Source organism: Belonocnema kinseyi, chromosome 9, assembly GCF_010883055.1.
Source record: "Belonocnema kinseyi isolate 2016_QV_RU_SX_M_011 chromosome 9, B_treatae_v1, whole genome shotgun sequence".
In the NCBI taxonomy this organism is placed as follows: Eukaryota; Metazoa; Arthropoda; class Insecta; order Hymenoptera; family Cynipidae; genus Belonocnema; species Belonocnema kinseyi.
Window position 1 is genome coordinate 52,604,080 of NC_046665.1, and position 14,168 is coordinate 52,618,247.

Sequence of the window (14,168 nt, forward strand, 5' to 3'; positions counted from 1 at the left end):
AAATCATTTAAATTATTTCCCACATTCTCGAAAATAGAACTTATTATAAACCACTTAAAAAGATTTCCAAAATTGATAAAAAAAAATCTGGCATTTTTTTATTTTGTAGAATTTTAAGAAAAAATTTCGAAATTAAGAATAATTTTAGAAGATATTTTAAAGGTTAAAAGTTATAGAAATGATTAGAAAAATTATTAAAAATTTGAAAAGATTTCCAACAATTTAAAGAAATGTAAATTTTTTGAAGATTTTGAAATAAAATGTCGAAGCTTTTCAAGAACTGATAAAGGTTTTAAAAAAATCTCTTTAGATTCCTGGGAAAATTTTGTATGACATTTTATTTTTAAAAATTAATTTTTTAAGAAAAGTTAAATGGATGTAAAAATATTTCAAATTCTTTCTATAAATGTTGAAAAAATATGAAAGAGTTAATGGCAATTGTTTTATATTAAAAAATTTTTCAAAATTTTAGAAACAATTTGAGTCAGTTCAAAAGATATTTAGGAATTCAGGAAGTTTTGAAAAGATTGAAAATACGTTTAAATTTTGAAAGATTTCTGAAACCTTATCAAATATTTTTTTATTTCTTTACTAAAAGTCTAAAATAACTTTTAAAATAACTCGAATTTTACCTAAATTTGGCAAACTCCTGTAAAATGAAAAAATAGACTTTTACGACATAGTAGAAATAATTAAAAACCTTTTTCGAAATTTTTTTATTTTGTACTTAAAATTATTTTCTCCCTCAAATTATTATCTGGGTAAAATTCTCTTTTTTTTTTTACTGGAAAATCTTTTTTGTTTGAAAATTTGTTTTTCGTGTTTCAAATTTCGAAAATAATTTAGAATCTTTTTAAGATTTTTGAAAGGTTTCAAGAGAATAATAAAATTTTATTAAAATTCATGAGGACATTTCTGATTATTTTTTTGTTTGAAAGAGGATTTAAAGAAACATGTTGGAATTATGCCAGATTACAACATTAAAAAAAAACACGAGTAATTTTTAGAGATATTCAGAAATTTTAAAGCGATTAAAAGATAATTTAAAACTTGTGCTAATTAAAAAAAATGTTAACGGAGATTTTTGAAGATTTCGAGAAAATGTAGAAGTTTTTTTCAGAATTTTGGAAGGGTTCAAAGACATAATTTTTCCTAAGGTTCGTGAGTAAAGTTAAAATGATTTTTTACTTTAAAAAATTAATTTTTCAAATAAAAATTTGAAGATTTTAGAAAAATTTGATTTTTTTAAAGATAATTCAAAGTTTTGAAAAGATAGGAAAATAATTTAAATGTTGAGCATATTTCAAAAGTTTAAAAAAAAAATGTTGATTTTGAAAGATTACAAAAAAAGAGGCTTTTCAAGAATTTTAAAGGTTTTAAGAATTTTGAAATGTTTCAAGATAATAAAAAAGTGTTCATAACACGACTGGAAAGTTAAAAGCAGTTATTTTTCGATTCTGAGAGAATATTTAAAAAGATATTGACCTAAAATCTTGCAAAGACTTCTAGACTGAAAAATTTTGCTTGGTTGAAAATTCGACTTTTTTGATAAAAAATTGCCTTTTTGGTTTGAAAATTCATCTCTTTTGGTAGAAATTTCGTCTTTTCTGGTTAAAAATTCGACTCTTTAGTTAAAAATTATACTTTAATGGAAGAGAATTCGATTATTTTGTTGAAAATTCGTCTTTTTTTGGGTGAAGTGAACTCTTTTCGATTGAAAATGTAAAAATATATTTTAGTTAATATATCAACTATTATATTTTCCGTTGAGAATTCATCTTGTTGTATTGAAAAAGAAACTACGTTGTGAAAAGTTAAACTGCTTTTTTAAAAATAATTTTTTTGTAGTTGAAGATTCATAGTTTTAGTTTAAAAATTATCTCTTTCCGAAAATAACGAATCTTTATTGGCTCAAAACTTAACTGGTAGAAAATTAATATTTTTTGGTAGAGAATTCAACTATTTTCTTGAAAATTTATCTTTTTTAAACGAATTAAACTATTTTTTATTTGAAATAAAAATCTTCTGTAATTGAAATATCAAACCTATTACATTCCTCGTTTAAAATTCATGTTCTTGGTTTAAGATTCAAATATTTGGTTGAAAATGATTTTTTGTGGTTGAAATAGTGATTTGAGTCTGAAATCTTTAAAAATCTTTTTGCGTATTCTCAAGAATCTTGGAAAAATTATATTTATATAAGCTTAAAAACAAATAAAGATAAAAAAGAAGTAGGTATTAAACATTTGTATTTTGTATTAAAATAAAATAATTCAGGGGAAATTTGACACAAAAAGAAACAATTTACAGGAAGCCCTTTTAGACTTTTTTTTAAGTAAAGCCTTTTTGGACCATTCTATGATAAATATTTTAAAAGTTATAATTGTCATATACGGCATTAATAAAAATATAGCGACTAGATAAATTAGAATACTTGTCTAATATCCGTAATTATTAAAAATCACTGAAAACTATGTCACAATAAATTAAATATTAAAATCATTGAAAATTCTCTTCCTGCTTATTATTTTTTTCAATTGCTTCTGCAGTACTCTTTGCACGCCATTTAATGTTCCAAATATTAATATTGATGAGCTTTTTGATCCAGTCTGTTTCTAAAAAAGAAATCTCTTGTAGCTATAAGTTCTCAATTTTTCACAATGAGAAATCTTTTACATAATCCTTAGTTTTAAATATTCCTTACCACATAAATCCAACATAGAAAATACTGACAAAACCATCACATTTTTGGACTTTGCAGTTTCCGCAATTTCAATAAGTTTTTCAAAACTCTCTTTCTCCGAATCGGAAATGTAATATTTCAAAATGACAACATATCCGACTTTACTATCAGGCTGGAAAATTAGGCTCACAAAAAAACGAGCCGAAAGATTTAAGAGTCCAACATTCAGTTGCGAGAGTAAACTGTAGCCAATCAGTATAATATCGTCTCCTTCCACACAATTTTTTAAAGTTTCATGAACTTTGTGAATCAGTTCGTAATTATTTTGCTCACTTGTATGTTGAAATTGTAAAAATCTTATATTTGGCATCTCAGACAAGTTTTTACTTTCAAGGTACTTAACGACATTTTCTTTTGTAGGAAAATCTACAGATAGATTCATAGTATCCATAATTTCGAAAATTCGGTTTTGAGTTCTGAGAATTTTTATCGTTGCGAATTTCGAGCTCTGAATTCTCCGATATGGTTTACCCATGGTGATCCATAATTTAATAGGACTGTTGAAAAACTGAAATCACAAAGTAGTAGCTAAAGAATCTAGTAACGTTTCTTAAATTTGAAGTGTAAACTGCCGACCTCGGATCTCAAAAATAGTAATTTCAAAAGATTTAAAAATATTTCGAGGTATTTCAAAGATTTCCAAAATTTTCAAAATATTTCAGATTTTAAAGAATTGAACAGGGATTCAAATTTTTAAAATATTTAAAAAGATACCAAGGGATTTAAGATAAATCTAAAGAGTTCTAGAGATTTAAAGAACTTTCAGCAGATTTCAGATCATTTTAATTTATTTCGAGGGTCTCAGAGGAATTGAAAGATTAAAAATTATAAAACTATGATTTTAAAGTTTAAAGATTTTTAGAGATTGTACGGGGTTTCAAAATGTTTATAGGGATTTTATCAAATTAAAGAGATTTTTAAATTTTCTAAATATTTTAAAGAATATAGTGTATTTTTAAAGATTCCTTAGAATTTCATATGATTAAAATTGCAGGGAATTTCCAGGAGTTAAACAATATTTGAGGGATTCAAATGATTTTAAATAAGATTTCAAAGAACTTCTAAGAATTTCAAGGGATTTTTTAGGGTCTCAGAGGATTTCAAGGATTAAAGATTTCAAGATGTATTACGGGATATGAAAAGATTTGTAGGGATTTACAAGGTTTAAGGGATTTTTTTAATTTCTAGGGATATTAAAAGATTCTACAGCATTCCGTAGGATTATAAAAATGTATAATTGAAAGACTCTAAAAGGTTTTAAAAAATATCTACAGTTATAAGGGGATTTTTTAAAATCAGGAGATTTTAGGGATTGAAAACTTTAAGAGGCTTTATTAGTGTTTATATGATTTTAAGGCATATTAGAGGATTTCAAAATATTTCACAAAATGTCAAAGATTTCAAAAATTTTAAAAGATTTCAACGTGTTTGAAAGGGTTTTATAGATTTTCATTCCTTTTAGATCATTTAAAAAGATTTCGAAGAATTTCAGAGAATTTTAAAGATTTTAAGAGATTTGAAGAAGTTCATCTCATTTAAGAGATTTCAAAGTATTTAACTTTGTATAGAAATCTAAGAATATAAAAAATTCAAGATAATTAACGACTATGATATCTTTTATGGATTACAAGGGATTTTATGGTGTTCGAGCGGATTTCAAAGATTAAATAGTTTTTAAAGGAATTTAAAAAGATAAATATTCAAGATGTTGTAGGAGATTGCAAAGATTTCTAGGGACTTTACAACACTCAAAGGAGTTTTTAAATATCAAAGGATCTTAAAGAATATAATGTATTTTTAAATATTTCGAGGATTTTAGTAACATTATAGACAATTTCAAGAGATTAAACATTTGTTAAGGAATTTAAAATGATTTCAAAAGATTTCAGAAAATTTAAAAGATTTCTAGGAATTTTTATCGAATTTTTAAAATTGCAGGGCATTTAAATAAACTTCTAAATATTTGAAGGATTCATAGGATTTCAAAAGAAGTTAAAAGATTCTATAAGAATATAAGGAATTTTTATAGATATAAAAAGAATTCAAAGAATTTTAATAGATTTTAACGGATTTTAAGAAATTTTAAATTTATTTAAAAATATTTCAATAGAGATTTCAAAAATTTTGAAAAGATCTTATAGAATTTCAAATCTTTTAGAGTATTTTAAGAACTTTTATTTGATTTCAGAGGACATTTTTTTAAAATTTTAATAGAAATTTTAAGAGTTATTATAAATTTCAAGATAATTAACGGAATTTCAATGTATTTGGTGGTATTTTTAAAGACTATCAAAAAATATTGAAGATTTCAAGGGACTTATGTAATGATATCAAGGGATTTTATGGGGTTTCAGAGGATGTCAAAGATTCAAACAGTTTTAAAGAAATTTAAAAAATTGAAGGTTTTAAAATACTGTACAGGATTTCAAAAGATTTTTATTGATTTTACCAGATTTAAGGGATCTATAGAAAATTTCAAGAGAATTAAAAATTTCTGTAGATTTAAAGGGATTTAAAAAAGTTGTAAAGTTTTCTAGAGGTTTCCGGAAGATTTTCGTAGAATTACAGGGTTTTTTTTTATAGATTGCAGTCGATTTCAACGGATTTCAAAGCTTTTAGTGTATTCTAAAAGATTGTAAGAAATTTCAGAAAATATAAAATATTTTAAGGGACTTCTACAGAAATGATAAAAGCTGAGCTGCAAATCATTTTAAACTATTGTAGACAAGAAAAATTAAAAATGGAAAAACTACGTTTTCTTATAAACTGAACACTTCTTTAATTAAATGTTATATTATTTTTATTTTCAATAGTTTAAAAATCTTTAAAATTATATTTTTAAATCGCGAAACAACTATAAGTTGGTTTCCATTTTTTCAAATATTAAATTATTTTAAAAATTGTTTTCAGAACTTCTAAACATCTTTTAAAATAATTCTAATTCTTCCTAAAAATTTTTTGAAATCTTGCAAAATATAAATTCTTTTCAAAATAATGACGCATTAAAATTTTTCCCAGAAATCTTGATAAAATGCATTTTATTCTTTCGAAGTCTTTCACAATTCTAAAAAAGCTTCTAAATTTTTTGTTCATATTATGCGAGAATTTATATTTTGTTTTAAAATAGGCCGTGGTCTATTTGCACCGAAAATTTGGTACGAAAAGCCGAATTTTTACGTTATACGTAGACACTACGTTTAAATTATTTAAAATCATTTCAAATTTTTAATTAATTTTGAACTTTTTCAGACCTTCTAAATATCTCCTCAACTCAGTCGAAATTTTTCTAGCAATAATAGGTGTTCAATATTTATTATACATCAAAATTCAACAATTTTATTTGTGAATTACATATTTTGTAAAATTAAAATTGTAACGTTTAAAGTTTAGTTTCTTCGTTTAGTTTCTAATATTTGATTCATAATTACTTATATTTCAAAAAAACAGTGAAATATTTCTAAATATTAAGCAATTGATTTTTTTCAGAATTAAAAAATTTCAAAATCTTAGACTAAAGCAATATTTTAAATTCAATAAAAGCCTTTAATTCTGAATATATTATTTTTAATATATTTTGGAATTAAAAATAGTTTATAAAGTTTGAATTGCGCGTTTATATTTATTTTCTACCAAAAATCTTCGATATTAGGCGCTACTGATTTTTACTTGTTTAAGGGCATGTGATACTTAGAAAATTGTCGATTTTACCAGTTTTAGGTTCCGACGGCTTTTTTTTCTAGAATAATCAATATTTTGTCCTAAAAATTTGGGAAATGATAGCGAACATGCTAACGGACCTTCCCGCACACTTGATTTGTGTTTCTTTTTCAAAAATTTTTTTGATATTGCTAACAACTTGTGTACATTTGGAGGTTATGTATGGTACAATTCTCCTGCGCGTTACATCCAAACTACACAATATTTTTGGCCGAAAACTTTGGACTTGCAAATAAACATAGTAACTAATCTCCCGGAACTAACCCTTTTTGCAGGCAATCAAAAAAGTTTATTTCATAAATAATTTCCAGATTATCGGAAAGGCAGAGATGAAAAACGACGTAACCTCAAAATAATACATATGCATAAAATTTTTATTTAGCACAATAAATTTTTTTGTTATTATCCCTCAAAAAGGAGTCCGGGGACGTCCTTTATGATATTTTATAGCATCTACGAATTCAGTTTTAAAAATTTTTTATTTTTGTAGAAAAAAAGCCAGGGAAACTGTAAGTATTTTTTATATTTTAAAAATCTTTAAATTAAGAGGTACGCTTAAAAATTAAAATATAAAAGCGAAATTTTCAAGTGAAAGATTTTAGAATTACGCATTGTAAACGAAACGATATTATAATTGAAAAATATTACAAGTCAATGGTCTAATAAAATGACCGATTTCCCAGTCCAGTAGTCAACTTGTGTTTTACAAGATTTAAATCAATTTTTTGGGATTACTAGGGATTTTGCCAAATTTAAGGATATTTTAAAGAAATTAGGGTATTTAACGAGATTACAAAGGATTATAAAAAATCCAGGGTATCAATATTTAACAAATTTAAAGAATTCACAGAAATCATAGAATTTCAAAAGAAATTTTAAGATTTCAAGTTATTTCTAAGGATTTTAAGAGATTCCAAATTTATGATACAACTGACACTATTTGAATTTGTCAAATGAGTCCGAGGCCTGAAAATAAAATTTAGGAAAAACTGCTCACTTGTTGAAAAGAGTAATTTTTATCAACCGTCTCAATATTTTGTAATTCCTCCAACAAAATCAACAATCGACTTCTGGGATCCAAACTACTTTTAATTTGCCTCTCACTATAAGATTCCAGCGGACTTTTCGTAACAGAAGTGATATTATTACAAGCAGAAAGTTTCGTCCTTCCTACAATTCCCAAATCTTCACTCTCCAATTTCTTTAGCTCATAAGCCTCGATAAATCTTTCGGAAACGGCTTGTTTTAATTTCAACAGATTAAAATCTTTGATATTCTTATCATTGCTAAATGTTTTTATATTATCCAGAATCACCTGGCACTGATGATTTTTGAAAAACTGTGCACACGCTAGAACCTGATTAACAAAACAATCTGGAATATCCTGTCTACGAAACATGGCTTTCAGCGAAAAACTTTTGAAATATTCTCTCAAAACAGGCAAATACGGTTCTACAAAAACCGTTCCTTTGAATCCTAGACATATCACGTAAACCTCCGAGTTTCCTTCTTTGCTCGTAGCAGGTTTGAACATATGAATCGAGTCGAAGCAAGCAGCTAACAAATAAAGAAGAGACACTGAAGTCTGCTCAAAAACTGTGAACATCTTCAAAAGAAAACTGCCACCTTCTGATAAAATGGATAAAGCAGTGACTGTTTCGCAGAAATGAAGATGAGCCACGATCCTCTCTTGCTCACCAGGATCATCTGAACAATCCACACTTCCATCTGCAGTTACTAGACAAACGTTATTCCTTGTTTTACAATCTTCTATTATAAAATCCAGGTTCTCCAAATCCATTACATTTCCAGTGTTGTATGGACCGAAATTCCAGTGTTCTAGGGTGTGCATAATAAACCTATCATCTGTTATCATTCGTTCAGTTGTATTTCCCTCGTAATACGGATTCAAGGAGGTGGCAATCCAATCCCAGTTCACTGTTGGAACCTGGCTTTTTAACCAATGATTTAAGGAAGTCACAAAAGCACCTGGTGCTTCGCACAAATGAACAGATGTGAACGATTCCTCGGATATTGCAACCTGAGGTATGAGAGGAAATGAAGAAACGATTTCGTAGAATTTGCACCATGCTTGAGTCATGAATTCTGGTTCAATTTTTTGGTGAATATACCATTGAACAGAACCTGCTTTATTTCTCTTTCTGGTGTGTTCGTTCCACTGAATAAGGCAGTAATCGTTCAGTTTTGATTTAATGTTATTTAACTCTGTTTTTATCTGGTATAATTCTTCTATGTGCCATGAATTTTCCAAGAAGATTGATTCGGGGTTTGGTAGAAAATAAGGTTCGCTATTTTTGAAAGAGAAGGATTTGTTAAATAAAGTGTTCACTGTTTCCTCTATCAGTGCACTCATAGGATCAAAACGGTGGAATTGTTTGTAATCTACCATTTTGAAATTTTTCTTCGGGACATCTGAGATCGAGTGTATAAATTTTTAGAGGGAACGGTTTTTGCTATTCCTTTTTATGATTTTTAGTTCCTTATTGGTCTGAAATGATAGGGGTGATGTCTCTTTTAAAGATAATTTTTGCTAGAGATGTTTAAACTAATTATTATAAGTTTTCTTTTTTAAATTCAAGGTTCGATTTTAATTGATAAGTGTCTAAAAGACGGGAAATAGGGTGATTTTTCATAAAAATAGGGCAATAATAGGGGTGTTAAATTCTTATGAATACAATTAATATAAGGTGTCATACTGAATTCAATATCGAAATCGATTAAATTTTCAAACAAAAAGATTGCATTTATACCAAAAGAGATACATTTTCGACAATGACATTAATTTTATACCACAAATAGTTGTATTTACAACCAGATAAGCAAGAAACGAATTTTCAACTAAATGGTAGAATTTTCAAACGAAAAAGAATTAGCTTTAACCACAATTACGTTTTTAACCAAATAGTGGAATTTTCAAGCCAAAAATATGAATTTAAAAAAAGTACAGTTCAATTTTCAGCCCAGACATTTTCTAACAAAAAGATTAATTTTCAATCCAAAAATATGAATATTCAAAGTAGTTCAATTTTCGAAAAAAAAAATATTTCATTAAAATAGATGAATTTTTAACAAAATAATTGAATCTTCAACAAAAAAGTTACATTTTCAACAAAATATTAAAATTTTCTACCCACAAAGATGAATTTTAAAACACAGAAGATTAAAATTTAACCAAATAGTTGAATTATTAAACCAAACATGCGAATTTTATAGAAGAACATTGCATTTTTGTTCGATCAATTTAAAATCTAAAAAATCATTTTTAACGCAAAAAAAAAATTTCAATCAAATAGTTTAATTTTCAAGCAAACAAATGAATTTATAATTAAAAAGATAAAGTTTCAACCAAAGCGGGAATATTTGAATTTTTGTTTAAAAAATAACTTAAAAAAAAGACAGGATATTTTAACAATATACTTCAATTTTGAACTAATGAGATGAATCTTCACTCCCAACAATAAATGTAATAATTGATGTTTCCATCAGAAAATAGTTTTATTTTAAATCAGAGAATTAAATTCACCTATAAAAGACTAATTTTCCAGAAAATACACGAAGTTTTAACTAAAAACGATCAATTTCAAGTTAACAAAATTATTTTAAACAGAAAAAAAGAAGTTAAGCTCTCAACCAAAGACATGAATGTTCAAATAATAAAATTGATTTTTAACAAAGTAGTTTAGCTTTCAACTAAGAAGTTAAATTTTTAGTCAAGAAGATTAATTTTCTAAAAAAAAGTCGAATTTATAACCAAATAGATAAATTTTTCACCAATAATGGAACTGTCATTTAAAAAAATTAATTTCGAAAAAAAGTAATTTTTAACAAACAGTTAAATTTTTAACCAAGGACATGGATCTTTAACTAATAAAATGAATCTTCAACAAATTAATTCAACTTTCAACGAAACAGTTTCATTTTCAGCCAATAGGATTAATTTTCAGCAAAAAAAAAAGAAGGACGGATTCACAACAGAACACATACATTTTCAACCAATAATAGAAGAGATAAATTTCCATTTAAAAATAATAATCAAACAACAACGAAAGAACGCACTTTCAATCAAATTGTATATTTTTCAACTCGAAATGTGAGATTTTCAACCATAGGAAAAAAAATTTAACTAAATAGTTACATTTTCAACCAAATTGTCGAATTTTGGAACTAAAAATGATCAATTTTAAACAAAACATGGAAGAGTTAAATTATTAGCTAACAAAAAAATTAATAAAAATAAAATGAACTTTCAAAAAAATATTTCAAGCTTTGAAGGATCAAATGAATTTTTAAGAATGAAGTTCAACTTTCAACCAAGTAGTTGAATTTTCAACCAAAAAAGATGAATTATTAATGTAAAACTTAATGGTTGAATTTCCAATTAAAAATGATCAAGTTTAACAAAATAGTAAAATTTTGAACCAATATAATGAATTCTCAACTTTCAACCCCAAAAGCTAAGAAAATTAATTTTTATCAAAAGCCAAAAAGGAACTTTCAATCAAATAGTATATTTGTCAACTCAAAACGATATATTTTCAACCAAAAATGGAATATTTGAATTATATTTGAAACTGATTAAAAAAAATACAGTACAATTTTGAACTAAGTAGTTCACATTTCTACCATGTAGTTAAATTTTCAACCAAAAAAGGTAAGAAAATTAAGTTTTAACAAAGGAAAAAACGAATGTTCAACCAAAAACATAATTGTAGACTTTTCAGTTAAAAAGAATTAACTTTTAACAAAAATAGTTGGATTTTCTTACTATGTTCTATCAATTCAGTTCGCGTTTAAGAACAAAAAAAACGAGAAAATGTAGAAGTTTATTGAAAGCAGGGAAAAATGAGGAACTCTTAAAAATCGGTAAATAGGAGAAAGAGCATGAAGCCTATATTTAGAATTTAGATGTTTTACTTGTAAAATATAATTGTTTCAAGCATTTACACTTGAAATACATATTTTATTATCTTTCACATAGAAACTACAATGAAAATAAATGCCATGCTCCGAAAAAATGACAAATATTGGTTACAAAATGAAAAATGATTACAATCTTCGTTTAGTGGTAAAAGAGCAAAATAATTTCCATTAAAACTCATCTTTGTATGAACAAAAGAATCAACATAACCTAAAATATAAAGTATATTTTTTTGCCTGGGAAAACCTTCTTTATGGTATTAAATAATTAATGGCTACTAGAATATAGATTTGTGTCTATCATAAAACTAATAAAACAGTAATTACTACAGGGAATTAGAAGAAATACAAGAGAAAATGACCTATTTGTAAATAAATAGGTTAGGAATCGGCAGTGTCATTATCGGCTTTTTAAAAAATAAAGTATTTTCACCTTTCACGTAGAAGTTGGGTTGTGCATTAGCTTTATGTTGCTTCTATGCCTTTTCGGTCAAGATAACAGAAGAAATGTGCAAATTGACATGTTTATTTTTTGCTTTACTGTTACAGCATAACGAGCATAACACACGTGTCACGTGGTCGGATGTGACTCCTGAATGGTTGATTTTTGATATCTTGATACCTGATTGGTGAGTAATACCGCGAAATTTAAAAATTAATAAGTCATGCTTCGTTTTTTAAACAAAGTTAGGAATTGTTTAATTAAAGATTCCAATCTGAAAGCATATTTTTTCCAACTTCAAAGAATAATTAAACATTAATAAATAGAAATTAATACAATAATTAAGCAGATATCATATTTTTTGGTACAAGAATCTGTCCAATCACTTTGAATGTCACTTAAAACTAAATTATATGATACTTATTAATAATATATTTATTATCTTTAATATTTAATTTTGGTTTTATTTTTAAGGCCTTGAAACTAACGTTTTTTTGCTTCGAAGGCTTACAAAAAACCAAATATTTTGATTTTCAAACAATGAAATACATTTTTTGCTAATAAAACTAATTTCTAACAAATTTGTTAAACTTTCAATTAAGCAGTTAAATTTTCCACCAGGAAGATTAATTTTGCACAAAAAAGGAAAATTTACCAAAAAAATACGCAAATTTGCAAACTATAATGGAATTTTTATTTTCAGAAATTGAGTAAAAAAATTACTTCCAGTTCATAAAATAAGTTTTTAATAAAGAAGTTTAAATTTCAACACAGTATTTGAATTCTTAATCAAAAAAATTAATTTAAAACCGATAATGGAATTTTCATTTTCAAATATTAATTTCCATACAAAAAAATGAATTTCCAGCAAAAAGTTAAATTTTGAACTAAAATATTTAAAATTTTCAGTTCAACTTTAATCATTCTGAAGTAGAAAAGGTACAATTTAAACTCTTTTAATTTAGAATATATTCAATTTTTATTGTTTTTGTCTATTTTTTGATTGCGATTTAAAAAATAAATAAAAACTACGAGCAAAAAGACAAAATGGAATTTAGAGGTTGCCTATTTTTTTTCTCTTTTTTTATTTTGATTTAAAAGATGTTAATGGAAACATAAATTAAAAGTGTCTTGCCTACATTCAATCGTTATGACGATTGATTCGAATTTTGGACGTCACTGAGGAATTTAAATTTAATTCCCCGACTTTTAATCTAAACCAAGCGTATAAAAATTTTTTTTTTATTAGACTTTGAGTCCTTGATAAAAAAATACATTATTTTCCCCGGAACTAAGAACCGATTGAAATATTTGAAACGGTCCCTTCATAAAATACTCCAATTGAAAAATGTCGAAAATTATTGCAAAAATTTATCTTTAATCGGAGTTAGTATTTTAAAATTATTTAAAGTTTGTTTTCCAATTTGAAGGAGTTATTCCGATGCAGAAAAAGATCGTCTAATCCGTTTTTTTTAAGAAACCGATTTACAAAAACAATTCTTTAACCGTTTCTTTTTTCCTGGGTGAGTCCTTGATTTAAAAAAATATGTTGTTACATGTAAACATCTCTATAACTTATTTACAAACAAAAATCACAATTTTTTACAACCAAGGTTGCCATCCTTTCCAGGCGCGCCCCAAAATGTTTAAATCAGTCGCTTGATCAATCAAACATTGAATCTGGAAGAAAAAAATATTTTATAGTTTCATCCTGTTAGAATAATTTTAAATCATACGCAATAAAATATTTTACCTGCTCTTCAGGAGTAAGATTTTCATTTCTAATTTTCGCCCGAACTGTTTTGTGATCATCCTCAGTTCCATTGACAATATCTTGATAACGCTGGAAATATTTAGATTTGCTATGAACGACTTTCAGTTCTTCTACTGTAATCAACGAAGGTTTTTTCCCGCCTAGTTTCTGCTCAACAGTAGATATTCTTTTCTTTGGTAACCAGTTTATATCTAAAAAATAAATTAAATTAAAAAGTCTATCAGTTGAAGAGGGATTAGAGGTTTCTTGAATTTTTGAAGATACAAATTTAAAATATTTCCTAAATGATTTATTTGTTAATTTTGCCAACTGAAATAAGGGAAACAAGGAAATTTTTCCCGAAAATAAGGGACTAAATTAAAAAAAAAAATAATGCAGACACTAATAATAAATTCAAATTGAAATGCATCGAATTTCTAATATTTCAAGTTAACTTGGTACCTGTTTAACAAAATAGATGAATTTTTAACCAAATAGTTGAATTTGCAATGAAAAAATTAATATAAACGAAAAATAGAATTATTGATATTGCCACTAAAAAAAAGTTAATTTTT

General features: G+C 25.8%; 2 protein-coding genes across 2 annotated transcripts in view; both read right to left on the reverse strand.

Moving 5' to 3' along the window:
• Positions 1-2,374: 2,374 nt before the first annotated feature.
• On the reverse strand, positions 2,375-12,223 carry LOC117179292 (cap-specific mRNA (nucleoside-2'-O-)-methyltransferase 2). Its single transcript, XM_033370939.1, has 4 exons — positions 11,832-12,223; positions 7,458-8,969; positions 2,705-3,251; positions 2,375-2,615 (listed from the first exon to the last, which is right to left on the reverse strand). The coding sequence occupies exons 2-4, from the start codon at positions 8,868-8,870 to the stop codon at positions 2,500-2,502; spliced, it is 2,076 nt and encodes a 691-aa protein (XP_033226830.1). The 5' UTR covers positions 8,871-8,969; positions 11,832-12,223; the 3' UTR covers positions 2,375-2,499.
• A 550-nt stretch (positions 12,224-12,773) lies between these two features.
• LOC117179747 (DNA-dependent protein kinase catalytic subunit-like) overlaps positions 12,774-14,168 on the reverse strand; it is a 52,903-nt gene continuing 51,508 nt past the window's right edge. The window contains exons 11-12 of the mRNA XM_033371816.1: positions 13,594-13,805; positions 12,774-13,520 (exon numbers count right to left, since the gene is read on the reverse strand). Coding sequence (XP_033227707.1) covers positions 13,443-13,520; positions 13,594-13,805 — 290 coding nt within the window. The 3' untranslated portion in view covers positions 12,774-13,442. The remainder of the gene's footprint in view (positions 13,521-13,593; positions 13,806-14,168) is intronic.

Excerpts from the sequence above, each read along its gene's own strand:
- LOC117179292 (XM_033370939.1), bottom strand. The coding sequence starts at position 8,870 with ATGGTAGATTACAAACAATTCCACCGTTTTGATCCTATGAGTGCACTG. Across the intron at positions 3,252-7,457 it reads AAAATTACTCTTTTCAACAA|TTTTTCAACAGTCCTATTAA; the intron begins GTGAGCAGTTTT and ends TTGTGATTTCAG. Across the intron at positions 2,616-2,704 it reads TTCTATGTTGGATTTATGTG|AAACAGACTGGATCAAAAAG; the intron begins GTAAGGAATATT and ends TTTCTTTTTTAG.